This window comes from Stegastes partitus, unplaced genomic scaffold (genome assembly GCF_000690725.1).
Source record: "Stegastes partitus isolate 25-593 unplaced genomic scaffold, Stegastes_partitus-1.0.2 Scaffold348, whole genome shotgun sequence".
NCBI lineage: Eukaryota > Metazoa > Chordata > Actinopteri > Pomacentridae > Stegastes > Stegastes partitus.
Genome location: NW_007578079.1, coordinates 492,650 through 504,303, shown reverse-complemented (window position 1 = coordinate 504,303; position 11,654 = coordinate 492,650). Strand labels below are relative to the sequence as shown.

Below are 11,654 nucleotides of genomic sequence, written 5' to 3'. Positions count from 1 at the left end.
ACACACACACACACACACACACACACACACACACACACACACACACACACACAGAAGGACAAGAGCCTGTAAATCTCTAAATCGCTGCCCAACAAAGAGGCCTACTGGGACGCCTCCCTCCGTCCTCTCTCTCCTCCTCATCAGTTCATCCCTCCCTCATCTCTTCCTGGAAATTCAGCCATATGAGAATTTGCCCGAGTGTTTGTCGTATAGAGCAGAAAACTCATCAGACTCGCCTTGTGATATTTGAAATGTAAAGTTAGCAGGAAATGTGGCAGCACTGTTTTCACCGCTTCTGTTCTGCTGCCTGCTCGTCCTCACTGAGCTTCTCTGTACTGCAGCTATTGTTCTTTACACATTTATCAGTCTTTGCCTTTTGCTTTCACCATCTGCGTCTCGATGGCGGCGGCGTGTCAGGTGCATGTTAAGCAGTGCTGAGCACCCTGTGTTTCTGAGGGACAAGCACAAGACCTTTCCTGACACTGTTTCACTACTAACAGGTTTAAATCCAAACGTTTCATTCACTCACTGCTCTGTCTAAACTCTGAGTAGAGATTTAAGAGAAGCTCCAAATGGCTGTTAAATCTGTTGTTCTGGTGTAACATGCTTGTAGTAGTGGCTGTTTTTTAAGAAGAAGAAGAAGAAGAACTGTTTGCATGAGCAGCAACAGGACAAATGCAAACCAAACCTGAGAACATGAAGCGCAGAAACTGCACAGCAGTGAGCACTTAGCAACAGTGACGTCCGTTTGACTAATTTAGTATTTTTTTTGTTTTTTTTTACAGTGCAAGCCACAAGCACAAAAGGGCAGTGTTGCACTGAAAATATTTTTAGAATAAAGGAGAGCCCTTCATAAGTAGGTGACTTCTTTCTGGAGACACTGTCCTGCTTTAACACGTCCAACATGTAAAACACTTCAGATCGTCTCTCTTACTGTAAGATCAGCCTGGCAGTGCAGTCACCCAGCAGAGAAGGCCTTTAACACGGTTTTTCTTGGTTATTGTCCAGAGTTTTGTCACATAATTCACATGAAAGCCTTTGAGTATGCAGAGAAATCAATTCATCACAACCTCTGAATCAGAGCACCATCAGCATCTCCATGAGGTGTGTGAGTAAAATCCCACTGAGAAACCTCCTCTAAGGCGTTTTATTCACCCTACACCAGGCATCCACCCTGTAGCCTGTGTGACAGCCATCAATAGTGTTTCCTTCTCTACCGTTTTCATCTGTCATGCTGAACATCATCCGTTATATGACGCTGATGTTGCTGCTCTTTGTGAACAAATAAAACCCACTGACCTCCGGCATCTAAACCTCTGTTCAGTCTGACAGTCTGGAGGTCAGTGGAACAAAGCAGCTTCTTCATAGGAATAGGTGGAAAATCTTCAGCAAAAAGAACCAATAAAAAAGCTTCATCAGGGAATCAAAATCAGGAGGAATGAAGAAATGAGGCCTCAGTGACTGACTCAGTCCCACTGTAGATGAAACTCACTGCTGAATAAACCTCCTGCTTATTGGTAGTTCTACTGTCAGCTCATAGAAACATGAGAGTTGGTGCCCTTGTGTCCTCCAGCACTCCAGCTTTTTCTTATTTTCTTTTGAATTTTTCTGTCTTCCTTTACCCTCTGAGCCTCTCATTCAGCATCTTCTGTTTTCACCTGCTCACTTCTCCCCTCTTCTCTGCCTTCCTCTCCACATCTTCCTCCCTTTTCCTTCCCCATCTCTCCTCTCTTCTGAACATAAGCCACTCCTCCTCCTCCTCCTCCAGCTCCCTGCATAAGGAAGGATGAATGTTTCTCTCTTCATGCTGTCACCGTGAGGCTGATGGAGACGTCTGGGCTGTGCGTGTGTTTGCATGTCCTCAGGTGACTCTACCTGTTCACCTTTCCATATGCTTTTTTCTGCCTGCTCTTCTTTTTCTGACGTGCTCACTATCTTGCACAAAAACACATCCTGGGCTCTTAAGAATCACTGTACAAACACCATATGTTTGTTTCTCAAGGTGTTCAAACAGAAGGAGACTGTGTGTGTTTTGTTCCTTCTGTTTCCTCGAAGTCATTCAGCCTCCGTCTGACTGCCGGGCCGATGAAAACATCACCCTGCTCACAAGTTCCTCCTTTTGTTGCTTTTCAACACTGAATCAGAGTCAATTTGTTTGAGCTTTTTAGACTGGAGTTTACAAAAAAAGACTGTTTCATGTCAGAGTGAAAAAGCATTTCTGTCAGTACGTTAAAAATGTAAAACAAGGGCTTGTGTAAGTATTCGTACCTTGAAAGTGAATTGCCTGATTCAACACAGATGCAACCCATCGGTGCTTTAGGTCAAACTGACATCATCTTAGTGCAGTGGATGTGTCTCAGTAAGTGTAGTTTAAAAACACCTGTGTGTAAGACGTCCATCCTCTGGTGGACCAGGAGGTCCGGCCTCTGGTGGACCAGGAGGTCCGGCCTCTGGTGGACCAGGAGGTCCGGCCTCTGGTGGACCAGGAGGTCCGGCCTCTGGTGGACCAGGAAGTCCGGCCTCTGGTGGACCAGGACGTCCGGCCTCTGGTGAACCAGGAAGTCCAGCCTCTGGTGGACCAGGAGGTCCAGCCTCTGGTGAACCAGGAGGTCCGGCCTCTGGTGGACCAGGAGGTCCGGCCTCTGGTGGACCAGGAGGTCCATCCTCTGGTGAACCAGGACATCCAGCCTCTGGTGAACCAGGACGTCCGGCCTCTGGTGGACCAGGANACACACAGTACACACACAGTACACACACACACAGTACACACACACAGAGTACACACACAGAGTACACACACACACAGTACACACACACAGAGTATACACACAGAGTACATACACACACAATACACACAGTACACACACACACAGAGTACACACACACAGAGTACACACACACACACAGAGTACACACACACACACACAGAGTACACACACACACAGTACACACACACACACACAGAGTGTACACACACACACACAGAGTGTACACACAGAGTGTACACACACAAACACAGAGTACACACACACACACAGAGTACACACACAGAGTACACACACACACATACACAGAGTACACACACACACAGTACACACTCACACACTCACACACACACACACACACAAACACAGAGTACACACACACACACAGAGTACACACACATACACATAGAGTACACACACACACACATAGAGTACACACACATACACAGAGTGTACACACACATACACAGATTACACACACACACACACACACACACACACACACACACACACACACAGACAGAGTACAAGATGCTGATTTTTCCTGTTCAGTCGTTTGAATATCTCAGTTTCAGGGTTTCGAGTGTCTCCAGGTTGATTTTCATACGGCGCTGACATGCGATGAAATGAGCTGAAGCCGGTGGACGTGTGTGTGAGACACACACTGGCTTGTGCAGCTCTAACACAGCTCTAATAGTTCATGACTGAGGGCTGCTGTGAACCAAACGCTCCCGTCGCTCTCCCACGGCTGACCCCCGTCTGAACCGCGACCTCCACTCCCTAAAAATATCCCCAGCCAGGAACAGCCAGAATAAACACACACATAAATTATTTGCATGTGTGTGTCTGTTTCCTGAACATGCTCTTTACATACACACCTGTGAAAAGCTACCTGACTCTTGTTATGCAAAGTATGCAAAGCGTTCGCTATTCATGCCTCCTGGCAGGACACGCTGGACACCCTGATGTCTGTGTGGGACTGTTGTGTCTGCACATCTTCCTCTTTATACGTTTAAGCTTCAACATTTGTCTCCCTAAGCAGAAAGAGAGCAGTGTGTGTGTGTGTGTGTGTGTCGGCGGCGAGGTGTGTGTGCGCTAATGGACATCTAAATGCTGCTGATGTTACGTTGGATAGTTTAAGGGCCCTCCGGTCCCCTTAGACCAATATTGGGAGAGAAAAAGTGAGGGAGGGAATGTGACTTCTGCAAATCGCTTTGACAAGGACACCCGCGCCTCCAGCAGCGTCCTCTTTCGCCTCATCGAACACACACACACACACACACACACACACACACACTGCGACATCCACACCTCAGCAGAATCGTGAGGTGACTGTTGCGCTCCGAACAGCTGACTTGGTAGAGGACGTTGGTGTGAGCGAGTGCGTTGGAGTTGTGCTGAATTCAGTTTTGATTCCGTGTTCAGAGTGAGCTGAGGAACGGTTAAACCTTCATGTTCAACATCATGAATAAAGAGCACACGTCAAGTCTGACATATTTAGCAAATTGTAAAAGAAAAAGCCAACGGTGCGCTGATTACACTGAAGGCAGACCGACCCGCTCTCCTGGTTTTTCCTCCGTTAACAGACGGAGGTGCAAAGAGCAAAATCAACAATGCCTGCGTTGAGGGAACTGCAGTGTTTGGCTAATTAGGGATTAATTAAAGGTTTTCAGATGTGGGTTCGGTGACAGCGCCCAAAAACCAAATGTATTTTTCGAGCTTACCTCGAAGTCGTTGGCCTTGTTGTAGTGCATGTTGAGCGCCCTGAACAGCTCGGCGTCGCGGCCCACCGTCAGCTCCTCGGCAGCGGTGACGCCCTCGTTGATGGCCTGCCGTGCAAACTTCTCCATCTGGATGTAGTAGAACTCCCGGAAGTTGCTGAACCACTTGATCAGCTGGGAGGTGATGCAGCGATTGAACTGCAGCAGAAGAACATCGTGAATAAATCTGTCAGAATTACAATGAAAATAATTCTGTGAATTTATAATAATAACAGTGATAATATCTTAAAAGAAACCAACAAACAAAGCAGCAGAGGAGCCAGGATGAACAGTCGTATTAAAACACAGCAGGTGGGACGAAGGCCAGTTTAAATAAATAAGTCGCTGTGAAAAGCATCACTGAGACTGCAATTTATAAAATAGCTGCGCATACACTTCTGCTTAGTGTTTCTCTACATGCTGCAGTTTTTTTAGAGCTCACTCTGTTATAAGCGCGATAGATTCGTGCAGAAAAACAAAGACGACGAACAGCAATGAGACGTCTCTCCTGCTGCGTGCTGAAACATTACAGGTTGCTGAGTGTAAAGGTGTGATGATTTACAGGCATGAGATAATAATAGATTTACTGCTGAATGCTGCTTCCTGTTTGCTGCTCGAGATGGATAATAGCTCAGCCGCACGTCGGCTTTGGGACGGATTTGCATGCTGTCGTCTTATTTGCCTGGAGCCGGGCCTCTGTTGCACAACATCGATGCATGAATTCATCCTCCAGTGAAACACTGGACGGACAGCTACAGCTTTAATTACTTCTACATGTTCTTGTTGTTTTTTTAAAAATGAAATAGCGATAATATGTGACAGAAAAATATGAAGAAATGATTTTATCTAAAAAGCAGCTTTAAATACAAGAATCAGGAGAAAGCAGATGAAAACATGCGGTTCGTTTTTCTACCTATAAGCAATCTGATCTGTCTGGTTTTGTTTCTGCTTCCACAATTCATGCGTTAGGAGACGATGAACAACAGGAAGCGGTTCTCCAGGTAACCGACACACACGGTTCCAATCCGTAAAGCGTTCCCATTTATCCACTGAAGCTCTGAGTGTCATGGTTAAAGCTCTAGAACCCGTCCTGATCAGACAAGGGTTTCCCCAGCGTTACCTCAACGTTAAGCCATCATCAGACCAACTTTAAACAGTCTTTAAAAAAGGTTCTGTGTTTAAATACTGGAATCTAATTAACAGGATTTCATGAATAATTTCTAAACATGTTGGATCACTGCCAGTACAGATATGAAGGATGTCATGAGAGGTTTTGTCTTCTCGTCAAATTCCCTGTGTTTGATATCTGATGTATTAATAAGAGATCGTCTCTAACAAACAGCAATTAAAAAAACAACAGTCGGACTGTAGGATACATTACTACATACATTATAATTAAACATATTTTTCTAAGCATTTGTTGGTGTAACATCTGGAGAATCCGTCTCGTCCTCAGAAGAAACAGAACATGCAGAAAACACACAGTGAAAGTGTGTGTGTGTGTGTGTGTGTGTGTGTGTGTTCGGTGGAGGGGAAAAACGGCTTTGACACGGAGATTAAGCTCTGTATTGTTACAAGACATTGTCTCACAGGAACAAGGGATGAGCGACAGAGATAGGGGGAAAGAAAGGCCGGCGCTGAATGGAAGGCAGCACGGAAAGAGGAATGCAGAGGACGGCGGCGGCGGAGGGGAAAGAGATATTTTTTCAGGAGCGGTCCGAGGGGCTGACATAATGGAGCATAGCTGGGGGGTTGGAGTGAGCAGCAGCAGGAAGGAGCTGCTTTAGCAGAGCAGTGACGGCAGGGAAAGAGGGTCTGACCCACAAAGAGACGCACCGAAGCAACCTGACAACTCAGCAATCGGCACGCAACTACGGACACAAACAGCCACCCAAATAAATACAGTCACCTTTATTAATGGAAGCGAACATTCACTGGCATGTGTCTGAGGCGGCTGTGGTCAGAGAGCAGCAGGAATGTAGTCGGTGTGTGTATTACAGCAATAACAGTATGCTCACATGTCCCTCTGTCAACTGAACATTGAAATAGAAGCCCCCACGATGTTTGAAAAAATGTCATCAGAAATTCACCATTTTGCTGATGTCTGTTCTATGTAGCTGTTCATTTTATATAGATATAGATATAGATGTACAGACTTAACAAATATCTCAGACCTCCACCCAGTGTGAGGGTTGTGGTGCAGCTGCCCTAAATTAACAGCACTGGTAATTACCCACATCGTTTCTTATGTTTCTGTTCATACACCAGTGTGCAGGAGCTCTTTATCACAAATTATATTTTTAATACTAAAATTTGATATATTATTATATAGAATGTAATATTATTGTTATCCAGGAATTTTCAAATTTACAAAAAGGTGAATTCAGGTTAAACTCCTCATTCCTGTCCAGAATGGTCAAACATGGAGAGCTCGCTGAAAATTAAAGACTCCACATTAAAGCACTTCATGATGCTGGATGGTCTATATGCATATATATAAATATATTAGACCACCTGTCTCACTTGCTAATTTGTTGAGCACTGTTTATTNACTAGAAGGAGACGAGTGAGGGAGGCCACCAAGACTCCTATGACTCCTCTGAAGGAGGTACGAGGTACTGTGCAACTGGACTATTTTGAAAAGAGAGGTGAGGTCAGACTGCAGCGTCCAGACGGCTCAGTGCTGACTGGTTCTAACTGGTTCTGACTGGTTCTGACTGGTGCTGACTGGTTCTAACTGGTGCTGACTGGTGCTGACTGGTGCTGACTGGTTCTGACTGGTTCTGACTGGTGCTGACTGGTGCTGACTGGTTCTGACTGGTTCTGACTGGACACTGGCTTCCAAAGGCTGAATACTGTGACATCACTATTTTTTTGCAGAAGTCTGTCTTTCCGTTGACATTAAAGGCTGCCTGTGGTTTCTATAAGTTCTTGTAGGACCGGTTGCATCGACCACTGAGAAGCAATAAAAGGCTGAAGCTTCCAATGGGAGGGTGAATCCTGTTGATGCTGTTTGGTCGGTGTCTATACGTGCACAGGTGTTCACAGGTGTTCACAGGTGTTCACAGGTGTTCACAGGTGTTCACAGGTGTTCTCAGGTGTTCTCAGGTGTTTGGGGGGCTACTGGGGATGCCTCTGCATTGATGTGCTTTGCTTGTCATTGCTCAGTTTTTACCGTCTCTCTTTCCAGCTCACGCTTTAGGGTTTCTGTTGAATTTGAGCTCAAACAAACACACACACCTCCAGATTCTAATTGTTTTCTTCTGTTTTCATTCATTCACTCTGTGGCCTTGACGTCCTCTCTCCTGCTGGTCATGGAGTATTCTTCCTCCATAAAGACAATGCTGGAGCTCTGTCATGAGCTGCTCCTTCTGTGGACCGAGCTAGTGCTGTGTGTGAATGTGAGCGACTGAGTGGACACATACGATTTCTGTGCCAGCACACAAGCATCTGCTTCCTTTTTCCTTCTCTCTCGCTTTCTCTGCTGTCAGACCTGGCTTTAGTCACACACGCTGGCAGGAAAACACACTCACACACACACACACACACACACAGCTAGCTGGTGTACTTTCTCTCTTTGTCTTCTTCCTGCCATCATCATTTCTCTTTCGGTAGTAACCTGATCAGTGGAGATTCAAATGCAGACATGTCCAGCATGTACTTTACATATTATGTAGACGTGATTGAATCCCCCACGCTATCCACAGTGTGTGATTTTCCTGCCTGTAGTTCAGTGGTAAACTGTCTGGGCTGTTTTCTGTTATGACTTGAGGATGAACGCGCTCTGGATGCTGTATTGTGAGTCCAGATTAAAGGCTCAGCAGATGTGTTGAGCCTGAAGCCTGAACTTTAGTGTCCTGAAGGTTGTACCTGCCAGATGACCGTGCTAGGAGGTTTAGTTTAGAGTTTGGATTTAAATCTCCTGTAAAAAGCGCCTTCCTGTCATTAGTTTGTTTCCTGACGATTCCCTGTGAGCAGCTGAGGGAATGTTTTCTATCTGCAGACCTGTTGAGCTGTACGTTACGAGAACCGCTGAACGAAGACGTGCAGTCACAGCATCACACACTGGAGGCTACGCATTGGCTGGAAACCTACAGGTGACGCATAAATGAGGTTTATGTTTGGTCCGTTCACACTGCTGGTACTGCAGCTGATAGAACAGATTAGAAACTGAATCAGTCTGTTGCTATTAACCCAGAGAGTGATCAATAAATACCATTGATTTCACTTTGATATCAATCATAGGCACAGTGTGAGACAGAGCCACCGCATCATGTTCAGATGTGTGGAATTAAAAGATGACCAGTTCTAATGTAGGCCACATACACAGTGAACTCGTCTCTACGGTCGCTTCTCTCTGTTTCCTTTGCAGTAGCAGCGCTTCTTCACAATAATCTGTTTTTCTCTCCATTGGAACAACCTGTTGACACATGATGCTCTATTCTGTGCAGGAGAACACGTTTAGGTTCAGTCGAGCCCAGCTGGATCGGGTTCGCCTCTCTGGGCTCTGGTATAATCCGTCTATCTAGTCTCCTCAGCGTGAGACCCATCAGTGTCTGTATTCCTGTGTTTTCTCAAGTTCTTCCTCAGCTGTTCAGACCTCGTGAAGCTCCTGTTCCTGTGTGAGAGGACACACCTACCTTTGTGTCCATAACACACTTGTTTTGGTTTGATACTCTGAAGCTCCTGAAGCAGCTGCTGGTGTCTGTAACTGTCCTCTGCTTGCATCATATCAGTGTGACAGACTGGATTTAAACATTTAGGGGCATCTGGCTAAACCACAGCTCCTGAGGCTGCTTGATTTATGTCCTTCCTGGGATTCGGTTGTGTTCCTCTGTGTTCTGCTGCTCCACACACACAATGCACATAAATAACGCAGACAGTCACCTTCTGGCAAGGTGCTCTTTGACACACTCACCCATATTTGCAGCAGGCAGATAGCAGCCATTCCAACGTGAGGCAGGAAACACAGAGCTGGACTGATCTCCTGCTCTAACAGCACACACAGAGTTGAATGAATCATCTGCTGCTTCGTGGAAAATAAATGCTTCTGTCGCCACCTCGACCGTGTCTTGGCCTCAGGTCACAACTTGTTTTGACATTTTTGAGTCAGCAAGTGTGGAATTAAAGGTAGAAGTGGAGACTGGAGGTTCCTCCAGGACATCAGCAATATGTTTCCTTTCTCAGCTGCTCTTTTGTCAATCAGCCACTGATCTCACTGTCACCAGGACAATGACAATAAAGTTTCTCTTTGTTCAGACTACATGTGACTGAGAGGAAGGGTCTGCGTCCTGAGATTGCGTCTGCTCTCACTATCTCATCAGCGCCGGTATCTTCATTTGGCGTGCGATCGGTACAAGTGTCTTTGTATGTGTGCACGCTGCCTGTTCATACACGTGCTGTGCTTCCTTGCATTCGTGTGTGCGCTCTGTGCTTCCTTGTGTGCGTCTATGTGTGTCACCCATAGAGGACAATAGCCTGGGTCATCTGACTGAGAGGCTGCAGACCACTAGTATCACATGATGGAGGCTGAAGGCCACGTCTTTGTTAGCAGGCCTATTGTTAAAGCTAAGGAGACAGCTGGGGCAGGGGAAGGGAATCACTGCGCACAACACACACACTTACAGGAAGACACACACACACACACACACATTCATACACCGCCCCCTCGTGACTCCAATCAGGCTCAGTGACAAAGATGATGCCTTCTTCTTCTCAACTGGAATACTAAGACACACACACACACACACACACACACACACACACACACACACAGGCTGCAAGCAGATAGCTATAATTATAGTGACAGAAACTGGCAGGTGGCATTGTCTGCAGCGTACGACTCTGTCAAGCAGCAGCACAGAGCAGGAAGACTTGGTGTTATTCTTAATGACACTGACTGACAGCAGTGTGTTCTCATAGATTATGGGTTGTGTGTGTGTGTGTGTGTGTGTGTGTGTATATAACTTTGTTTCCTGGATATGTATTTACAAATACAACTGATTTGCATAAGCAAATAGTTCAGTAGGAAATGTAGTAGTTCTACTTCTCAGCATTATGAACCTCCTCATACTGACTGAATCTGGTGCTCAGGTTAAGGTGAGAGCAAAACACCTGTTCAAACAAAGAACAGCCTCATAAGAGCTTGGAGCTGACTCTATGGTGCAGGACCTCGGTGTGAAGGGTCAGAGTCCTTAGCGGTGTAATGCCCACCGACTGACCCGGTCCATGAGGCTGTGTCAGAGCTGATCCAGTAGTTCAGTTTGATTTACTAAATAATCACCTCCACAGTATCACTTCCACACTGGCTGCTAAAGAGGAACAATTAATTATCAGTGTTTTATTTTTAAGGAACTATTCTGGTGCTTCAGCATCACACCAACCAAAGCGATGGACTTTAAGATGTAGTGGTTTCTAAATGAGGCAGCGATTAGAGGAAGAGGGTGGAGGGACAAAGAAAGCAGGACAGGTGTAGTCTTGGTGAGATTTTACTCCTCTCTGAAGGCTGATCCGTGACTGTGGGTGTGTGTGAATGTGTGTGTGCGCCTGCCGGGTAGGTTACAACTAGCAGAGGTGAGGACAACACAAAGATGGAGGATGAAAAACGACAAACTGAAAGGTGATGAACGGAGACAGACGAGGCTTTAATGTTCTGTTCTGTGTTGGTTCATAGAAAGATTCAAAAAAACAAAAAAGCTTAAAAAACACACGGAATAATGAACCCAAACTTCAGCGCCGAGGCGTTCCTTCTCTTTTCTATGAGAGGAGAGAATCTAATAGAAATCCCACTGTCAGAATTGATTCCTGGGAGTCGAGTGCAGCCCTCTTTTCAGTGGACTTGCATGAAGAGGAAGCGGAAAAGATGAGTGAATAGATGAATAAGGAGAGAGAAAGGATGACAAAGAATCTAAAACGGCGGAGAAAGACATGAGAAGTTTAGCCTTTCATGAAGTGCACAGCTTATGAAACCAGATAGCCCTGAAATGTGAGTGTGTGACCACTCGGTGGCCTCCAGGTGTGTTTCTGTGAGTGTCGCTCAAAGTCAGAGGGCAGGTTTTGCTGGAACCACACCCACCCCTCAAGGGCGGCGATCTGCGCTTTCAGACCAACACAAACGAGTGTCTGTGTG

The 11,654-nt window shown here is 45.9% G+C and overlaps 1 protein-coding gene across 1 annotated transcript in view; it reads right to left on the bottom strand.

The window, feature by feature from the left end:
- Positions 1 to 11,654, bottom strand: part of prox1a (prospero homeobox 1a) — a 44,366-nt gene that overhangs the window by 8,775 nt on the left and 23,937 nt on the right. The window contains exon 9 of the mRNA XM_008284135.1: positions 4,490 to 4,684. Coding sequence (XP_008282357.1) covers positions 4,490 to 4,684 — 195 coding nt within the window. The remainder of the gene's footprint in view (positions 1 to 4,489; positions 4,685 to 11,654) is intronic.